The sequence below is a fragment of the Plutella xylostella genome, chromosome 5 (genome assembly GCF_932276165.1).
Source record: "Plutella xylostella chromosome 5, ilPluXylo3.1, whole genome shotgun sequence".
Lineage (NCBI taxonomy): Eukaryota > Metazoa > Arthropoda > Insecta > Lepidoptera > Plutellidae > Plutella > Plutella xylostella.
Genome location: NC_063985.1, coordinates 12,630,192 through 12,652,861, shown reverse-complemented (window position 1 = coordinate 12,652,861; position 22,670 = coordinate 12,630,192). Strand labels below are relative to the sequence as shown.

The 22,670-nt window shown below is 35.8% G+C and overlaps 1 protein-coding gene across 6 annotated transcripts in view; it reads left to right on the top strand.

The window, feature by feature from the left end:
- The window catches only part of LOC105390547, a 99,158-nt gene extending 82,189 nt beyond the window's left edge, over window positions 1–16,969 (top strand). For 5 of the 6 annotated variants that reach the window (XM_048633076.1, XM_048633078.1, XM_048633077.1 and 2 more), the window contains 6 exons: window positions 10,744–10,895; window positions 11,354–11,465; window positions 11,907–12,044; window positions 12,519–12,666; window positions 13,712–13,883; window positions 15,154–16,969. In XM_048633076.1, coding sequence (XP_048489033.1) covers window positions 10,744–10,895; window positions 11,354–11,465; window positions 11,907–12,044; window positions 12,519–12,666; window positions 13,712–13,883; window positions 15,154–15,244 — 813 coding nt within the window. In that variant the 3' untranslated portion in view covers window positions 15,245–16,969. Of the gene's footprint in view, window positions 1–10,743; window positions 10,896–11,353; window positions 11,466–11,906; window positions 12,045–12,518; window positions 12,667–13,711; window positions 13,884–14,669; window positions 14,739–15,153 lie in introns of all 6 variants that reach the window. The other variant, XR_007268260.1, reaches the window with a different exon arrangement.
- Window positions 16,970–22,670: the final 5,701 nt, after the last annotated feature.

Here is a 22,670-nt window from a genome sequence, read left to right as displayed (position 1 = left end):
AGACCACAGAAACTAAGTATATCGTAACTTTTAGGCTATTTTCATGAAAGCATTAAACACTCTTAATAAGGACACCATTTAAACATAAAATTCCGTTCATAAATCTTTCACTATCTTTCAGTTGACTCTTAAAGTAATACAAACGCGCTATATGTAACAGTTCATACTTACCATTTATCTGAAATAGTTGTAGGTTCTTACACTCGCGAGCAATGAAAATGTTCCACCTCCCATTGCCGTTTCATATGTCACTGGAACTTTTTAGTTGCTCTTGAGTGTATTTCGCAAATTTGGTCGGTCATTGAACAGTGGACTTACCTACATAAGTACCTCTAACATGTTGTATTAGGGCCTACTCGTATGAGATATGAATAGCAATAGGTATCTTACCTTTGTTGACGGTAGGCAATAATAGGTGAAGAGTATTCGTGACTAGTTGATCATAAATCTGTGTATGTTTGTCAAAGACTACAGAATCGTGATGTGCGGTGCGTATCAGATAGGTATCTCAGTAATACCTACCTACTTAATAGACCGTCCTATCCTGCCATAATTTAAAACCATATGTGAAACACGAAAAAATACTTAATACACACCTACCTACATTGACGAAACGATACATGTAATTGACGACCTGAAATATATAGTGGCTAATACACCGAATCATGTTCGTTGGAGCGAGACATCTCGGATTTACACCGATACATAATTTCCTTATGATAATGAACTTCTGGTGCACTTCCTTCAGCATTCACTACAAATTATCAAATTAATGAAAGCATGCAAAATAAATCATTAAAAGTGCATCGGAGGTGATTTTAGGAGAAATATAATCGAACTTACATAATATCACATAAAATCCTAAGAAAACTCTGAAAAAACAAATAATAACGCTTTAAAAAGTTACCATTGGTTACGACATCGACATTAAGCTACGAATAGCTACGTAGTCTCAGTGAAACATACAGTCACAATTTTTCATTCATACATTTTATCGCCTTTGCTAAGCGATAAGATCAATAATAGCATTGATAAATGTATCAGTATATATTTATCATGTTTTCCTAGATTCGTACAAGTAGAATTGATGTTCAAGGAAAATCTAAGTAATGAAAATTCCTGTAGTTTTCCTATCAATTAATCAGACATCTGGCTGCCTCAGCAGTGCATCAGATCGGCTCTGATGGTAATGACTAGGAAGCGTCACAGTCACATAACACACTACACAGATAGACAGAATAGCTGATAGAGCGACAACGATCTTTGTTCAACACTGCGTTTTCTTGAGAAACTCACATTTTTCTTTACAACCATAACCGTGATATTGCACCGAAGCCATAGTTCGTTTAGTGTGTGGGTAATTTGGATTAAAAACTTTGTTTTAAATAATACGAATAAAATATCCAGGAGTCACTTAAGCCTTATATTATGCCCTTACTGACAAAGAAAATGACGAAGTGAAAGTGTATTTCCAAGAGTTTCCATTGAGTACGTACTTAACACATTCACTAAATCCATTCGCATATTTAATTAAGTACACAAAACGTAAGATGGTGTACGATATTGTATTTATGTAGTACATTCATTAGATTAGAATAATTTTCCGGCCCTGGTGCGTGGTAGTAGGGGCGACGCGGTGCGCAGGCGCAGCTAAACACACGCGACGCCGGCGCGCCAAACGACGCACGGCACATTTGTTTTTTTATTCTTCTTTTTTCAATTTGTGTTTACAGCCAAAGTTTACGTTTAATATTATTTTTTTAAAGTAAAAATATAAGTTTTAAGAGTGTTTTGATTCGGGAAGGTGCTATTTAAGGTAGGGATAAATTTGTTTTTCAGCGAATTACTTTAATTAAATAATTAAACGAATTTATTTACGGAAATTTAAAAATAAAATTATACAAACCTAAATGGTGCCTAAATGTGAATAAAAATATATACTAACTTTAATTAACAAAATCAGCATCTACAGAGTTTCGAATCCTACATAGGTATCTCCACCTCTTATTTATAATTTTCGGTTTAGGACCATTAAAACGTATCACAGGCGTTTTATAATATGCGTTTGGTGTCATCATAAAAACAGGTTTAGATAAACATAACATAAAAGAATATAATTTCGTATAGAGCCGGGTCAAGTAAAATGCTAATATAAAAATTGCAGCCCATAAAACATTCATTATTATCTTATTCAAATTTAGTCACAACTGTCTTAGATATAAAGATGCTAATCCTACTGGTTAATAATCGGTTATCAGTGTATCATCAGTCGCAGTCATCAGGCTATTCAATTGACAAGTAATTATAAATCTACCGAAGAGTTGTATACCTTGATGATGTTCGCTGATCATGATTCGACCACCTTGCCACTTGACATGATGTCATCGAGTCAATATATTTTAGTATAGGTATATTATACCTATTACTGTACAGGTACTAGTTAGAATAGTGTCACGGCAAGCTCATTAGATGACATAATGTGTATTTATGGACTATTAAATAATATTGTCTTAATTTCACATGCGACCTACCTTAAAAAAATAGGATGCAACAAATCTCATGAAAAATATTAATGGAATGTTTTTTCTATGTAGTATTATACCACTACGCCTTCGTTTTGTACTTTTTATGTAAATTACTTAATATTTATTTGTTACGTTCATTGTCATTCTTTTGTTTGCATTAACTTGAGCGCATGTTTGCCGTGAAATGTCAGAAATAATTACACGACATTGAACTTCTGTTCAACAATATCTCTACATCTTTTTAGGGTTCCGTAGCCAAAATGGCAAAAACGGAACCCTTATAGTTTCGTCATGTCCGTCTGTCCGTCTGTCCGTCTGTCACAGCCGATTTACTCGGAAACTATAAGTACTACAGTGATGAAATTTGATGGGAATATGTGTTGTATGAACCGCTACAAAAATATGACACTAAATAGTAAAAAAAAGAATTGGGGGTGGGGCCCCCCATACATGTAACTGAGGGATGAAATTTTTTTTTTCGATGTACATACCCGTGTGGGGTATCAATGGAAAGGTCTTTTAAAATGATATAAAGTTTTCTAAAAAACATTTTTCTTAAAGTGAACGGTTTTTGAGATATCAGCTCTCAAAGTCGTAAAAAGTATGTCCCCCCCCTCTATTTTTATAACTACGGGGTATAAAATTCTAAAAAAAATAGAGGTGATGCATGCTAATTAACTCTTTCAACGATTTTTGGTTTGATCAAAGTATCTCTTATAGTTTTTGAGATAGGTTGATTTAACTGTAATTTTGCTGCTACGGAACCCTTTGTGCGCGAGCCCGACTCGCACTTGGCCGGTTTTTTTTTGTTTATTCTTGGAAAATATGCAGAGATTTTTAATTGTGATACATAGGTATATTATCTCTATGTTCTTAAAGGGCATATTTTAAACTTACCTATTTAACGAAGTAAATAAATATTATGTTACTAATCAGAGCATATAAGTCGATGAAACATTTCAATCACAAATCTGTGTCAATGTATGCTGCGTCGATCATGGTTTCCTAACTGTATTTTTAATTTTCCTCAGTCAGGTAAAGTTATTTATTGATGAGTCGTTTAACCAACCAGCTAATCATATTCACCAGGTAGACAGAATCGGGTTTATTTTATAAAACTGTTTTGAAACCGAATGTTGTTGAGAATACAGTTTAACCCGATTCCATCACCGAAGAAAAAATTGGCAGTGTTTTTTAGTAAGTATATATTTTTTTACATAGACCTGACAAGTATTTAAGTATGTGTTTTTTATGCGTACGTTCAATAATATCATTACGCTAGGTAATATTGCAACTAAACTACATAGGGAAAGTGTATGCGATATTCATAAGTTCATACTACTTACCATAGGAAATTGTATAAGACAATAACATAATGTCTCAACGGATTATAATGATTTAATTATTGAAATGAATCATACGAGCAATGAAACAGTTCCAATGACCATAGCATAAAATTCCTCGTAAACGAAAAAGTCTGTCCGCAATCATCATCAGCCAATAATCATCCACTGCTGGACATAGTAATGGCTGTCCGCAATATTGAACTACATTTAACAGCGTATCAAAATATTACCAACTAAAACGTAAATAGTTCGATAAAATTTTAAAGATTTTTTTAAATTATATATTTTTTTGGTTTTGTCATTTTATAATTGGAAATGCAGTCAAGGAGACCTGATGAAGGCCAATGATCTCGCAATAAGAGTAGCAAAACACTGGAGGAAGCTAGCTTAGTGCATTTTACACGATAGAAGATGAAGTGGAACTTTTTCATTGCATGTATTTATTACTTTCATAGGATAAAAAAATATAACGTGAAAACTGTGTAGGTTAAAAACAATATAAATATAATGTATATGTAACAAATAGAGGAAATTATATAATGTTTCTTCATCTTTTATGTCTGTGAGGCAAGCAAAAGAACTCAAGAATATTCACATACTGTCTACATACCGTATACGTGTATAATAAGTACATAAGATGTACATAAAGATGTGCTATTACGTAATACTTTTGTGTGAGTATTACGAACATAAGCGTAGGGTATCACACCTAGGTTTGTCTTATGTGTTAACGTTATTTTCAAATGTGTGTTATGTACACACACAATTAGTATGATCCTTCTTATTAGTAAACAAACAAATAAATGCCTCCTCTATTACGTTTAGGTATTTTATTATAAATAAATATGATTGATCTCACGAATTCCACGATACGATATGGCCTGCGCATGACTAAGTGCGGGCATCGTTGCTGAAATAAAATAAGAATACCAACATATCTTTATTACACTCACGGGCAATGAAAAGGTTCCACTGAGAAAAGCACCAAATTAGTCCTAAACGGAAAAGGCTAGCTTAAAGCAGAGCATCAGAATATTACCAACTAAAAACTGTAATATTTTGATCAAATTTTTTAATAAAATGTTAGAAAAAATTTGAGTTATTTGAATTTTGTTAAGAGTGGAACTTTTTCATTGCCTGTGAGTGTATTTAAGTAAAGTTTTTTTATTTTTTTACAAACATGCAACTCACGCATGATAACTATAGTAACTACCGGAGTAAAGACATAAAAAATATGAGGTAGTTAAATAAATACTGTGCCATTCCTGAAATACATTATAAAGGTTCGTAATTCCTCTAATATTAATTAAATTCGTAAAAGAGGTTTGAGTTTGCTTGTTTTTGTAGTGTACTTAATAAAAGTAATTGATTACATGTATTACTTAATTCCAAAAACTATATTTTATTTCAGTTCTAAAAACTTTTTTTTCCCCGAATAAAAGCTTTTCGGATTCGTTGTCCATTACTATTACGACTGGGTACCTACTATTGTATTAATAAGAATTAGACACGTGTTTGCAATAAATAACATGTAAAACTCGAAACGAATTGAAAAATAGGTAAAGAATGCAAGCCAGCACCTCTGGACCGTTATAAAACATTCTGTTTGATGAATTACTTCATTTTATTATAATTTTGTTTTAAAATTCATCGCTGTGAGCTTGCAGGTTACACAAGCTTTTCAAAAAAGACCCAACCAGAGCTGTCCCGCAATCAGTACCTTTAATGTAACGAGATAGAGTCGTAGCTAGCGAAGCATCACTACGAAACTTAGTTTTTCGTAAGGTAGAGTCACCCCTCTGAGCGCTTAGCATGTTTATGTTACTTTCCGGTACATACCTATGATGACATTTTAATATAATATCTATAAAGGAGTAAATTAAGACGCAGTTGATTTTGTTTACAATGTTATCTAACATGGACGTGTGTTCGAAATTTGTTTTCTCATTAGCCTGCCAAGAGATATAAGATACGATACGTACCTAGTTGTTAAAATTTTAACGAAACTGAACTGCAAGGTCTTTAGTAGTAATAAATATGTAAGTATATTGAAGATCTGCTTCTAGAGAGTGCTCATCATTGCTCACTGCTCATACACTTGGGGACTACAATGTACATACTTCTGGGTAGCTGACTAAATGTAATTACTAGATCGATCGAATTACTAGTCGTGGTCTAAATTCGGCTAGGAGAACATTACATAAAAATAGTATCCATCACTCATCGTATCGCCTTGGTGAAAATAATTAAAATTCTTTTCTTGAAAATGACACTCAATAAAAATTAAATATGTATATTTTATGTATGTTGTATGTCTTTTAAGTTAATTATCAAGTGACTTTTTAGTTTTTCCTGCTTTCATATACTTACATTCTACCTTTTTACTTGTACGTCCTGTAGGTTGGCTGGTAGAAAATGCTTTTAGCATTAAGTCCACCCTTTGTACACTTGTGTATACTTGTGTATATTGTCATATTTGAGCAATAAAGTATTAAATAAACTAGCTACGGAAAACTGCATTTTAAATAAATTATAATATGCTTATTTAGATAGAAAAGACCTGAAATTTTTCAACATCGATGCTACTAAATGTTCGCCTTGTTTCTTCTGTGCAGCGCTAATCCAATGTAATAGTTATGAGCACAGCATACTTAGAAATAGGAAAAACATTTCAAGTGAAGTGCCATTAATAACAGTTACTAACATTATCCATCCAACGATACCTACAGATAAATCTTAAATTTTAATTGTTAACTGTTAGAACTGTTACTTTACATGCGTATGTTTATAACACGCAGTTAGTTAGTGGGCTTGACAAATTAATATTGCTGCAACTGTTTCTTTTTGTAACAGCCGTGTCAAATAGAGAATCGATTTATTTATGTGAAATTGTAAAATAACATCTTCCTATTACGTAATGCAACCGTTAATAGTGATGTTTTGCTCACACAGCAACCTGCTGGTCAGACAGTTAAATGATATTTAATAAAGTTTACGAGTACTTAAAGAATTTCATCTAATTGGTGACAGTTTTAGATTCTTTTTTTATTTTGAATAAAGTTTCTTAATTACTTATTCATTATTGTAGCCTAATGTGTTAGGCTAGGAATAAATACGGTGTAAATATATCTTACTGTAGCTGAATAAATTAATGAATAAGTACTCATAACTATCCTAAATTTATCTTCATAGCATCCACGTACTTATTCCGATACGTAAACTGTTAGGTAAGCGTCATTGAAATACCCTCAACCAAACCTTTAGACCATAACATTGGTCATTGTAATGGAAGCTTGTTTTTCCTGCACTTACAAAAATGACATCCGATTCAATATGTTGTTGCAAAATCGTCAAGTTACAGGCGATTTTATTAACTGCCAGATTTCGTAAGCACTCTACAATCATACAGTGGTACACAGTCAGCTTATTTTACAGAAAATCTAGTAAATCAATTCCAAAAGTGGTTAAAATATTAATGTATTTATATAAAGATTTAGATTACCTTCATATTAGGTTAGGTTAGATTAGAATTAAAAACCTCACAGTTGATATTTCAGGTTAGCAGGATTTTTTCAGTGCATAAAAATGTTGTTTTACGCACTGTGTAAGTACCTATAGTGGAGCATATTGAAGATAAAAGTGTCGAAACTCACCACACAGAGGCTTGAGTTTTCGGTCAAGTGTGTAGTAGGTACCTATTGACTCATCGTGTGGTATCGGCCCTACACCTGTTTAAAGTGTTTCGCGTGTGTTTGCACACACAAGTGTTGCTTCACTAGCTAAACGTTTCCAAGTAAACCGAATTCTTAAAACGAATTCTCGAATAATTTATGTAACTAATCTAAATAATTATTTCCCAATGGATTTTCTTTACTGACACATTAGAGTACTTAACCTAATTTAAAATTATAATGTATCTAAGTAAGTACTCATCTGATGAGAATATAAATACAGGGTGTTGCAAAATTGGGATACTAAGCCGAAACCTACATGACTGTGCAGCATGTTATATCTAAGCCCAAAACTGAAATCAGAATTTGGAAATTCTATAGTAAAAGTCCCGTGACCAACAAAGTTTCTATGGAAAATGAATTTTTTTTTCGCGAATTTTCAAATTCTGATTTCATTTTCGGGCTTAGATATAACATGCTGCACATGTAGGTTTCGGCTTAGTATACCCTTTTTGCAACACCCTGTATATTTTGACAATGGCTTGAAACTTTCATAAATGTATTTAGTGAGTGGTTCATATTGATGTGATCTTCAATACACATGAAAATTATATGGCTTTCGTTTGACCTGAAATGAAAAGTACAAAGTTACAAAATAAATACCTAAGTCCATAACAGTGGTCCTGGATACATCGAGGGCGGCCATGTTGGCTGTCCGCATTATTTACACTTCCTTTGCCCTATTGTTGTCACAATAAAGGAGTTGCGTCCTTGTTCCATGTATGTGTGTGTAGTGTAAGTATTGTTAGCGACAATGCTTATGTATGAGGAAAATTGAAAATGGACATGGTTTTCATTTCAATCATTATGTAGACGACATGGAATTGTAATTTATTCGAGAATTATTAGTCTTTCAATAACGCTATTGAATGTATTTTCTATGAACTTGTGATTATAATAAGGATATTCCATTCCAATAAAGGAGTCTAGTTGTATAACTATACGCATCGAGTCCGCGTTGTTCTAAGCCTTTAAATATTTAAAAGATTCGCCTTTTTTAAGCCTTAGTTGTTTCTTACAAGAGTACAATCTAGATTTTACGTTTATTTTAGGTTAATTGATATTAATGAAATAATTCATTAATTAACGTTTAAACTTATGACCTTACATTTATATCCCGCTCTGAGACAGCATATCTCGATAATTCTACGAGTATTCTTGTTTTCACATGCTATTTTAACAATTCAACAAAGTAGCGAGTATCACGACTGTACAAATGAGACATGACGGCGATGTCGCTTCATGATCTTGATCCACGTGACGACGATACCGCAAGTACCAAGACCTTTTGTACGCGATTGTCATCTACAAGCTACAAAACACTCGCTAAAATCTCAGCAATCCAAGGGAGTGGCGGATAAAATAATTACGTTTAGTTTTACGATGAGAGCTTTGTTTTTTTTCGTTTAGCCGTGAGCCTGTTTTTATAATTATGTACAATGTCACGAGAATTTGTTTTGTTTCTTTTAAATATTATGGTTCGGAGTGTTGATCTTTGATAAACAGTACTTTGACTAGTCTTTAGCTCATAATTAAATATTCAGAACTATACATATAGACCACAGGTGTATACTTAGATAGAAAGGCAGGTAAGTACTCTAAATCATTTATAGGGTGGGTGCACACGGACACCGGGCAGCTATGTTTAAATACTTATTTACGTTCATCCGAGTCAGTTGTTCTATGCTACCAAAGAGTTCAAGAGAAAACAGATTCTAAACAAGTTTTTCATATTAGTAGAAGACACAAAAGAAAACATCTACTAGCTACCTACCTAAGCCTACTATACAATAAAAAAAGGTACACAATTCATATTTATCTTCAAACATACTGCATAAACAGTGATATGAAATATCATCTTTATCTATAGACAGTCCCAAATAAAGAAAAATATTGAGTTGCAGCCAACCAAAATGTTCGAGTCACAATGAAAACAAGATGAAAAATAAACAAGTTTTCACTCAGACATATCCGAAGTTTCAATTAGGTATGCCAGGAAAAGAGTCTTATAAATTTGTTTGTGTCATAAGATCTATAGAAAGAAGATAGACATAATAAAATTTTCGTTTCAAAAAACTCTTATTACTTAGGTAAATAAATAGATAAAGTCCTACTTTATAATAGTAAGGTAAACACCGACGAGGTAATATCTGAACGTTACATCGCTATGTTTTATAAAAATATAAATATAGCGTTACAAGGATGCGGCAGATAGCATCGATCGTCAGCGACGACCGAGTTTCCAACGCAGCACAAGCATTTCCTATGGGATGCCTTGAACTAATTTGTTGAATAATCTACCAACAATCGGCCTGCAATTATTTTCGGTAATAAAATTCAGCTAATTAACAGTTTAGTTAACCAGGCACGTTCTCCGTCTAATTAAAATACGAAAGTGTTTGTTTGATTAAAAATGCAAATATGCAACGACTCGGACGAAACAGATGACAAACGAAAGTCAGTCGGGACCAGACAGTCACTTTCAATTGTTCTTTCAAAAACCAACAGAACGCGTATAAAATTCAAATATAACCGGCGACGTGGAATATTTAGCTATCTCGCATCGCGCTTCTCACGCTCTGAATGATGCGTCCGATTTTGGTACTACTAGTGCCATTCTAATCTCTATTTCTACACAGGTACGAGTACTAGCTCCAGGTACTAAGGTGGCACGGTAGAACCGCGGACAAAGAAAGACCTTTTACTTTCATGCGCGTTATGTTCCGCAAATTTAATGCGGTTCCGAGGTGTGAAATTGCCAAGTGAATTATTGTATTACAAGCGCTCACACTTGTATTGAAACGCTACGATAACGGTCAAGTCTTTGTGCGATACAATGGAAGATGATGCGGTTGCTCTTTGTACGACGGAAATTTGATAAAACGCTGCTCTTGATTTTCATCTTGCGGTCAAATTGCTTAGATCATTATTTCAATTGAAACATACGAGCTCGTGACCGTTACTCATGTTACAATCCTACGTGGATCTACGGTGTTTAGGTAGCTAGATAATTCCGGAACAGCAATAGACAGTGACCCTGAAGTTTCTCTCTCCACCTATATCAAATTTCGTCCCTCAATCCAAAACAACCCTTCAAGGTGTACCAAACCCACATCCTTTAACCTCCATTCTCCCTTGCAGCGCAAGTCCACGGAGTCCAGGTCTCGCGGCAAGCGGTTCACGTTCCAGTCCACGGTGAGACAGCTGGAGCGGCGCCGTCTCGCGGAGCGCCTGTCGCGGGAGGCTGATCTGAAGGAGCAGCAGCGGAAGACCGAGCTGGAGGCCATGAGGAGGTGAGAAAAGACGGGCTTTTGTAACTTAAGGGGTAATATTAAGTGTCTGCACACATATAAATAGCATTTCAAACTTTCGAACGTGCCGAGCTAAGCTGGTTTCTTTGCTCGTACTTCTGCAAATACATGACTTGTGCGGCAAAGGATAATAGATATCTCAATAGGTACTGCATACCAGGTTCTCCTGGTTCTAACAGTTACATGAAAATCTGCGGCTCCGCATTAGGGCCAGGTTAGCGCTGTCATTAGGTACCATACTCTTAGCGGTGCACTGGGTCATCTATCGCCAATACAACTAAGGAGTCTGACCAAAAGATAGAATACACTTTATTTATACACCAAAACAGAATAATAAAATTAACAAAATGTAACTTAATTAGGGTACAAAAGGCGGTCTTATCACGATCTCTGCCAGACAACCTTAGTCCAGATAGTTAATTCACATGATTTCCTTCCAGAGTGGAAGAGGAGTTCCAGCGCAAGCGCGCGCGGGAGAAGGCGAGCATCCGGCAGCAGCTGCGCCTGGTGAGCGGCTCGGCCAGCATGCCCAGCAACAACCACCACGCGAAGGTATGTCAATGACTAATGTACCTGATGTAAGGGTTAATTAATATTAGCATTCGCTGATGTGTTTCAACGGTAATACGGACAGACTCTACGCCTATAGTTTTGGAGTATTTTTGGGTCAGGACTAGTCAGGAGTTACAATTAGGTATAAGTTTTATAAAACATAATAATTATCACGTAAATATGGTATCATGAAATACGCTATCTGCGAGAGGATTCTAGGTAAATAGAATAATAACTATATACAGAGCGCCATAGCGCATACCCAGCACCTCCAAGACGACACTCTTAAAAACTGTCTCCTCCACTATGATCAAGATATATTTTCAAGTGTTCGACCTCCTTCTCTATTCACCACATCCCCTAACCTACTTACATCAAGTTATATTTTCAAATGTATCTCCCTCTCCATTCACCACATCCCCTCACCTTCTACCCCCACAGCTCCGCGACGAACCGGACGGCTCTGCGTTCCGCGAGTCCCCCGCCCCGGAGTCTCGCTCGCGGGACAGCCGCGACGGACGCGCACGACACTCCAACGCCTCGTCTGAGACCAGTGGACGTAGCAAGAGCACCACACCGGTATGTACAGTATACACACCACAAATGAGTTGTTGGGCCAAGGCATTTTCCATGGCGTCGTCTTTCTTATCCCTCGGCTAAAAGATTAGACAAGACCACATCTCATGCTAAAATCTTAAGACCAGCAATAGTTAATATTTGACCGCTGCATGGGTTTCACCACCGTAATTTCTCTGCATGACACGTAGCTGTCAGTGACTGTACGCGTAAACTCGTAGACGTTGTGGAGGTCCATGGGGAAGGAGTTTGTCGAGCAGTGGATGATTACCTACGGTCTGATAATGATGATAAATTTCCCAGCACAACCCCACCAGTCTGATTGGTGGCGCTTCTGGTCAATTGAATTGTTACACCAAAGTCAGCATACATATTTCTGTTACTGTCCAGTCCGTGATGTTTTTATTTCTGTCCAATTTTAAGATTTCCTTCTTATGCTTGATATGTTTCTCTATATCTAACTCCCCTGCTCCCCAGGTCCGCTGCATAGAGCTGTCCGAGTGGCGCGTGGCGGGTGACAGCGCAGCGCGACAGTACCGCGACTGGGGCGCGCGGCCGGCGCCGGCGCACGCGCACCCGCCCGCCTGCGCGCGCATGCCTATCGCCACTCCTGCTGTTTATAATGGTACGTAGACCACCCAAGTAACATTTTTGGTTTAAGAAAGGTTTTGAAAAGGTTCTACCTTTGTATGGAAATCTACTCCTAAGTCTTAGAAGGCTCAATAACCTTATATGAACCTCCTGAGTGCAAAAAGGGCCCACGTTTTAGAACCTTTCTGAGAGCTACAGCAAAACCTATAGCTCAAACCCAGAACCTTTTGAACTAATTACACATAACAAATTAATAGACTAGTGCGTGTGTAATGTAATACTGATTGTTGGATATGATAATACATTTATAGAGCACATCGAAGACCCAAGAACAAATTATCACAATTTAACAACGGTTATTTGCTTTAGTTTAAATTTAAGAAGCTAAATTATGGCACTACCATTGACCACGACGATCGCTCGACACCAAAGTGTGCAAGTACGATTGGAGTGCTAAATTTTAAATTGGTGTCTTCAAAATCGCTATCAATTTACCTAAAGTAAATGCCTGTAGCTACTGCTTATCTACACAATAACCTTAACTCAGATGAACAGTTAATCAAACAACCCATAATAGCGCACCTTACTCGCGAGCACTCAGAACAAACACAAAATAGAAGAGTGGCACAAATGACTGACATTATAACAGAAAGGTGCGAACGGAAGTACATTAGCGCATCGGCGACGAAGGCCCGCGGCACGCGTGACCTTGCCTTGCGCGGGGAATCTGGGTCAGGTCACTGATGGTATCGAGGACAGCTGTCTTCGGTATGGTGGGTTTGGCGGGACAATGAGGAGGAAAGCTATCACAAATATTGGGTGCCAAATAAGTTATTATTGTGGTTTAGCTACACAGATAATCACCGGACTGTAAATGTGAATCGGCTTTTCTAGTGTAGATTCCTGTTTTGGGCAACAAAATTCAAATTATATCTCTTACAAACTCCGTTCCCTACTACAGTGTAAAGCCGTCCGCATACCGTCCATGATTTGTATCTATATCTAGAAATAACTTCTGTCTTTCGAGCCCAAGAATTCTAGTAGTGTAGTCTTCTAACCCCTACTCCTCCTCATTCCAGCGACAGAAGTGGAAGCGTTCACCGGCAGCCCCCGCTCGGACAACTACCGTCTGGAGTTCGCCCGCGGCGTGGCGCGCTCCCCCCGCACCCCGCGCGCCCCGCGGCTCCTGGCTGCGAGGGAACCCTCCAGCTCCGGGTCTGAACTCAGTCTGAGGCACCCTATACAGATCAGGTGAGTTTTGTGGTGATAGTAAACTAGTTATAGTAGGGTAAAGGATCTGAGTTACAGAGTGGATAGCTGTGGATAAGCTGAATAGGCATTCAAGGCAAGCAATTAGCACCTAAGTCAACGCCCTTTTAGTTTACTATACTGGCCCTTTCGAAATTAAAGAACTTTTCACGATAGCGTAGCAAGAAATTAATGATTAATTGTGCTGGAGAGCAAATTTATTGTCTGATTGGAATTTCTATCACTATCACTTTAGACTATCGATTGTGACAGGCCTATATGTCCAGAAGAATATTCGCAGTAGATAGATTACAGGATGATCAAAGTTCACAATTTTCTTGCATGAAATAGCTAACTAGATGGAATGTTTTACAATAAGAACCCTGAAATTTTTATAGCATGATACTTCACAAAGAATGTAGGCATACAAAATGCTATAGCTTGGATTGTAAAAGTAGATTATTTTAGACCATAAGGATATTAGCTCCTTGAATTTTAGATTGGTGTTCCGGCTAGATGCATGATAAGATATGGCTGAAGCATGCTAACCTACAGTGAAGGCAAATATTACACGACTTTAACTCAAAAAGTGCCTTTAATACTTATTAATAAAACAAGTATAGTTTTTGAAATTTAGACAATGCTTGGAATAAGCTGTAGAAAACATTTAAGCATTGAAAATTTTATGAAAGCTTACAATTAACTAGAGTTATGTATCTTAAGTAAATTTAATCTATAAAACAGATACTCGTAAGAAGCCAAAATTAACCAAATGATTTCTTCCTAAAGGTGGTGATTCGGAGGTAGTAGTTGCGAGCTAAACTAGTCTAACATTATGCCTTGCGCCTTCAGCAGCCGGTAAGTGCTTCAGTAACCTGCTTAGTCCTGTAAGACCTAGACTAGACCCTTCCTAGCTTTCAGAATGAAATACAAGCCCTATAACAAATATTCTAGATAACTTTGGTGAATTATGCATGATATTTTTGCATGAATGTAACCTTGAAAACAGTATAAGTAGGTTTCTTGCCATATTCCTATGCATGATTTCTTATTATCTTTTGAAAGTTCAAAATAAAGATACGAGTTATCGTAGTTACAAACAAATGATGTAAACGGAATGGATTTATTGTGTGACCTATTATTGGTTACCTACATTTTCTTCAATATATTTCGTTAACTTGTGCTAAAAGCAAGCACGAACAGACTCTACTCTCTACTCTACTCTTTTCATATTATCCCTAAGCTACTCTAACTCCATAAATACACCATACAGAGAGGAGACAAAAGAGGAACCGGAAGAGCCGGCCATAGTGCCCACCCTGCGCCCCGCCGGCCCCGCGCGCGCCGCCGTCGCTACGCATTGACCATTTGCGACCCATTCACGTCCCAACTCTGGACCAGAGAACACGTACCGACCAACGCTCTTCATGTAAAAATGTAATAGAGCATGTAAAACTGTATCGTCGTTTTTAATTATATCTTATTTTTGTACATGGTTTATATTAAATAATGTAATGGAATATTTGTTCATGTATTATGATGGGTAATTGAATTGCATCATTTGTAAGAATCGTATACGACCTATTGATTTTATTATATAAACTAAAAGCGTTTTTTAATTTAGTTTTTCAACGTAACAGATATAAATAAATATGTACCTACTTACTTACTTGCAAAAATATTAAATTGTCCACAGTCTGATATAATAAATTGTTTGAGAAATTAGGTAAGGGTGTGTTCAAGAGAGAAGTAGGAGTCACGCGAGCCTCATTGATCGCAATTTGGGTCAACCGGCTGCCACAATGTAAACACACCCTTTAATCAAAATGAGCAAAATTTACCGAACAGTAAATTTACTTGCTACTGATTTTAAATATTTTGAATAGAAAATTAACATAAGTTATGTTATATTGTCATTATTTTATTACTCGGTAGTTTATGAGTTTTTCATAATGTATTGACTCCGATGCATGCTTTAATCGTGTTGAATAAGAACTTATTGTAAATATTGAATAAGTATATTAATTTACTTGATAAGATTAACAATTTAATTATGTCTTCCATTTAAACCTTTGACAGTAAATATATTTTTAATGTATAAATTAAACTTTTGTTTTGGTGCTATTATTAATCAGTATTTTTACAATAACCTAGGCATATTATACCTACCATGCTTTCTTACGAGTATCTGTCTGTACTTTGTTCATAAATGTATAAATCCATATTATGATATTAGTCTAAGCCTTACCTGTGCAACTACTTAATTATAACAACATTAAAATAAAACCACTTACTGCTCAATATAAATTCAAGTTAGTTCTGCCTACCACCGCTTTTTAATTAAAACTTGAACCACTTTCAACGATCAGTACACCCCGCAACGCCACGATCAATCATAAGTCATAACTTAATTTTATAGTTTGTCGCTGCGCGCCTTAACTAGGGCGAAGGGTGAAGTTGCTAAACCAATTTTTTCATTACCTACCTTCTTTCTATTGTATGAAGGTACAGTAAGCGGCAGAGAAACCTGACCCCTCTCAGAAACATTGTTACTATGAGAGGAGGGTCAGGTTTCTCTGCACATGACCGTACTCAACTTTTTCAACTGCCTTACAAAGTTTGGGATTATTCTATAACTGTTTTGACAGCAAAATACTAACTTACTTAATTTTAAAGCCTCGATTTCTAAGCACATTGCATAATATTTTATAAGTATTATGTTAGGAAAGTTATACATAGTTATTAAATACGTTTACATTGTATATTTACATAAAATATATACTTAATTATTTTACCACATACGTAATCGGTGCAATATGAACACAGTTTTATATTAAGACGTGATTATAAAAAGCTCAATTTCTAATTAAGATTGTTTAAATTGGAATATCAAATTAAATAAGCAATTAATCTTATTTATAGGAATGTAATACTAATACTAATATATACTCAAAGTAATTGTATCTAAGTACCTAGACATAATAAGATTGTACAGAATTATAACGAAATGGTGCATTGTACATAATAATATATTCATAAGCAATATGTAAGTGTGCAAGAAAAAATAAAATAAAATTTGTATTTTGATATTTTATGTTTTATTTCAACTTGATAGAACCACCACAGACACATTTCATGATAAGAGCTTAAGTCACATACAACGCACAACACCATATAAACCCATTGACTTATAATATATGTATATACTTGAAATCATTTGTATAAACCGAAGAAAATCAGTTTCAGAACTTATGTATGTTTTTAAGACCATAAGTTACAGTACCTATTTATTTTACTTTACTTTTAAGAACAAGCTGGCATTCAGCGAAAGTACTAGAGCAAATTTTCGTAGAATATAAAATAAAGCAACTAAGAAAATCAGAAACAAAAATCTGTGGAGTGAGAGATAAAAATAATAGGTGTAAGTATAAAAAAACCTACCTACCTAGTTTGTTTTTACAAACATTATAAGTAATAATATTCCTCACCTTAACCCTCCTTGATTACTTAACGCATGCGCAGAAATTACCCTTTTGGTGGGAAACTGATAGTTTCTTTCAGTTTCAGACAGAGCTTTTCAGAGCCGCTCGTTTACAAAATATACGTACGTACCGGAAAAAACTCGTCATCATATTAGCTTTCTTGTCCAAATATAAAGTACCTAAAGTAAATTACCTCGTGGTAACTGTAATATACTGTAATATACCTAGTGTTTGCTGGCTTCAGGGAATAGAACAATAAGACTCTAGAGATCAAAGTGAAATAACTAATAATATATTGCATATTAATTAAGTCTGTAAACGTGAGTTATTAATTACACTTCCGTGCAACTATTAAATAACAGATAAAGCCAAGAACCTTATTAATCATCGATAAAAAAAGAACAGCCAGCAATTTAAGGCACCGTCCACACTAATCCACAACCGTGGCATTTGAGGAAATCCCGCTCGGCTCCGGAGGGTCAGTGCCTGGGTTCTGCCGGGCCACATCCAGGCAGTGTCTGGCTTGCGCCCACAAGACGCGCTCTCTGCCGAGACTACCCGCCACTGCCCCGGCCACGATCGCGCCGCCAGTAGACCGGGATCCTGAACCTATTGGGACGGTGCCTTTAGAGAAATACCCAGGGTTGAGAGAGGAGGTGTTAGAAAGTCCCGTGTTTCGGGGGTCGGGAGTGGAGAGGGGGGTGGAGAGGGTGAAGATGGACAAGCCGGAGCCTGCGGTCCGGGAGACCCTGGAGGACCGAGACCCTAATAACTTGAATCCCCATGTACAGGTAATTAGAAATGTTGTTTTAATAAAATTTTGTTTAAGAGTTAGGTTTGTTCTCAGCGACACCGAGACACTCTAGACTTTAGGGTGTCTGACCAGGGTTCACTGGACGTAGGTATAATCAACTATATGAATAGTTGAAATGTCACTCGTGGAGGCTCCTTTTATGAACCCTTAAGAATGAATTAGGTGCATTGGTATTTATGATGAAATATCCGTTTCTAGCATTATATACCTACTCAATAATTATAATGAACCAACGAGCCAAGTGATAACAGGACATGCCGACCTCTTGTTATTTTTGTTTACATTTGGTGACGATAATGTCAATAAAGTTAATTAATCACTCTTTTTAATTCAATATCCAACTCCACTTTCGTAATTTAACTACGGTAAATTGTGTTTAGTTACAAGTATGCGACTGTTCGTATCGCATGCCTTTAATCAATCGACCACCTCTGAAAAAATATTGAGTGGTGAGTAGGTACTTATCATAGATCAGTTGCTGACTTTTAAAAACTAGAAAATATCATGGTATTTATTATCAACATGCCTCATTGAAAACAAATCTATGAAACAGAACAATAACCCTTTGTTCGTCTAGTCACATCGGAAACTCATTTGCATACAAACTGGCGACTGAAAGTGCCTGAATAAACTGAAAGCTGAAAGGTCAAAGTATAAACAACCTGCCTGAAAACAGCTTCAAGGACGATGTAGTATGATGTCTGCTTTAATTGTAAATGAAAAACCTGTGTGATTGTATCGTGAACGCGTGGCCATGGCAAGGGGTTACTCTTACTTTACAAAAGACGAACGAGAGCTGTCATGCACTCGTTACTTTTAAATCTCCAAGTGCAACCAGCAAGCGTCGTTGTAAGAGCAGTAGAGCTACCAAACTTTTTATTTTATTTAAGTAGAAAATAGTAAAGCACAGGTTAGTTGTGATTATAGCGTGTTGGGTGGGAGACGATAGTGATGTTTACAGACTGACCAACACTTTAAATTTTCGTTAACGTTTTAAATAATCCTTTGAAATTTTTTTTTGATTTAATACAGCAAAATTATTTTTTGATTTAATACAGCTAAATTATCTTCGAAGAGAATACATACCAATTTAATAAGATACTAAATAACGTTGGCCTACTCTTTACTGGACGTGGATATCCTACTATATTATTTACCTTCTTAAACACCTATACCTAATATAAATGATATTACTATGTTTAAGATCCCAGCACAGATGTATTCATATTCATGGAACTTTTCGTTACCCTTTAGATACTGTTACTTCTTTTGCATAGCTTATTTTTCCACAGTATTGAAGTTGGTGAATCTTTACTAAGGTCAGCAACGAAAGTGCGATAAATCAGTAAAATGCTAACGAACTTCGGACTTATAATTTCATGTTTTTTTTCAGTGAATAACCTCCTTTTACTGTTCATTTACATGTTTCAGGCATGCGATGAATAATGCAAATATTTAATAAGCTATGCTTTTTATGAATATACCCATGGGTCTTTACAATTTTAATTGTTAGATTTGTAGCTTTTCACTTTAGCGAGCCACCCGCATGTTGCTGTAAATTTGTACACATACGATAGGTTGCGAGCCGTATCGCCGTTTTATAATGAGGAGGTACATTGAACTTATTGCTACACATTTAGGTGTGCTGGGCTTTTTTTATTTATTTTATTTTATTTGGCACACACAACAGTACAGACATTAACAATCCTAACTAATATTATAAATGCAAAAGTAACTGTGTCTGTCTGTCTGTCTGTCTGTCTGTTACTCTTTCACGCCAAAACTACTGAACGGATTTGAATGAAATTTGGTATACATATGGTCTAGACCCTGAGAAAGAACATAGACTACTTTTTATCCCGGAATTCCCACGGGAAAACTTTTTAAGGCGAAGCGAAGCGCGCGGGAACGGCTAGTATAACATAAAGTAAATTACATAAATTCTAGTCTAGTCGTAACACCAAAACAATGTGTACACAGCATGTTAGTGCAAAGAGCACACAACCACTAAATACAATACATTAAATATTATTATCTTCTAAGTTATAATAACATTATACATATTAATGAATTAATTAGTACCAATACCGCACCGCACCGCACAATGTTTCCTTTACCGTTAATTATTTATTTTAATAATTTATTGGCACCTAATATGCTCTCGAGTTATGAAACTTGATCAATCTATTTATTTACTATGAGGTTGTGAGAGTATGAAATTGTGCATACAAAGTGGAAGGTAACATTATGTATGGCATGATGATGTCATAATATTATTCGATTGGTAAACCAATGGAAAACTCAATTTTCTGGTGTCCTCCGTTTTCCAATACGACCTTCATTATGACCTAGAGCTATTTTATTTTGTCATGTTCTATTTACCTTCAGCGTTTTGTTTCAATTTACAGTTACTTACACAAAAACTATTAAGGTAAAACAGCTACCTACTTATTTACGAAACTTAACCGTTCTATAGATACAATGGAACATAAAAGAGTAGAGAATAATTGAGGGCGTTGCAATCTAAGAAAGTGGCCACACTATTATAGTATAGAAAACGGACAAAAGTATCACGATACTTTAGCAGAAAAAATCAAAACGAGAAATGTTTCAAATATTTACTAATTATAAAATGCGACTTTTTGGGGAGGTTTATGTTAAGAGAAGAAATTAGTAGGGGAGAGGGGGGCAGTCTTGAATGAATTTCATTAAATCAAATCAACTGTAACTTTTATTTCATTGTGTATTTCATAATGTTTTTTTGCACTGAAACATGTATTGGTTATCCCATTATGTAATTACTATAGGAGAAAAGTGATAGTATCACACATCGATATTTTATTACAGTTTTTTCTTGCTCAGGAAAAAGCTCAAATGTGCCCCGGCAATTCTTCTAAAACTGTGTTTACCGATTTTCCTGCAACAAATTATTTAATTGGTCAGAAAAGCAGTGACTTGCAAATTATTATGTCTGGAGAATTTATACCGACTCTTACACTGAGTTGCAGAAAGGATCTTTAAGTTAATGTCGGCATTAAATGTATTGTTGCCTTGCTTTGACAGTATACGGACAGAAAGAGACAGACATAGATTTAATGTCCACATTAGCTTAAAGTCCCTTGCTGCAACTCGGCATTACATATTCTTACTATACATATTTTTACAATAGGTACTCTACACGGAGAGACCGACACACATAGACACCTACAGCTGTAAAACTTATCGATACCCTTTTTGAGTCGGGGGTTAGTAAAAAAGTATCTAGACCTGATGTTTTGACAACATTAGCATCCAGACCCTGATGTCATGTAACGTTTGACACTAGTATTTTCTAACCTCTATAAGAATAACAAATACACATTGAAAGGCATTCTATTACATCAAAATAGTACTTTTTTACAAGAAATATAAGCAATGTATGTTAATGGTTAGAAATTAAGTACCTACTCACCAGTATAAAACGCTGCTCTTTCATAAACATCGTATATATTGACTAATACTTCTCCAGCCTCATTCTCCGCCAAACATCGTAGGTAAACGCTGTAAATCATCTGTCTAGCTTCGCTGCGAATGGTTTTATTCATTTTCACTTCGTGAACCAACTCAACAATCCACAAAACTCCAAAATTAAGCAAAATTCGATTTGTTTATACAGGAACAGGGCGAGTTTGACATTCAAACCATAGAAACAGACCACAAATCACAAGTTTTTTTTTATTGCCAGGTTTAAATCTGTTTAGTTCCAAAAACATTAATCTCTACTCTTTTGTGTTCAGCTGTACGTAGGTACTTAAGCAACACTCTTTTCCTTCTATATGATGAATAGAATCCGCATTATTCTTCAGAGTGCTGCAAAAAGGGTATACTAAGCCGAAACCTACATGTGCAGCTTAATGGTACTTATAGTGCCACAATCTTATCTGTTCCGGTGGTCAAAATGTGCAACTAACGAGACGTCATTGTCAAACGTCATTTCATACTCTGTGCGTTATTTGAGTTGTCAATTTCTGCGAAGAGGCTGACGCTACATTATTTAATTTGTTTGTGATTTTCTGCGTGAAAATAATGCCAAAAGCGCTAAAATGTGATGCAAGAAAAGTAATACTAGATATATTGGCTTTTATGCAGCAAGAATAACGTATTCAGGCGCCTTTAATTCCGTTTGGAAAAATTGGAAGAACGAGTTGCAACGGCTACAGGTTAGTGTTGCCAAATATGACGAATAATTTTACCCATATACTCACATGTAATTTTATTAATATTTTCCCGAGAGACCCGTACCCCAGCAGTGGGGACGGGATGGGTCATGATGAAAAGTATATAATCTTTATTTTTCTTTGATTACAGGTGTGACATGACACTTTAAATCTTAGGCAGTATACCAAGAAGAATTTCGCGCACCTGCAGCGATTTTAGACGAAATAATGATGATTAACGACATGTTCTCCCAATCTATCAAGGGTTGGCTGGAAGAAATTGTTTTTTGGCAATTAG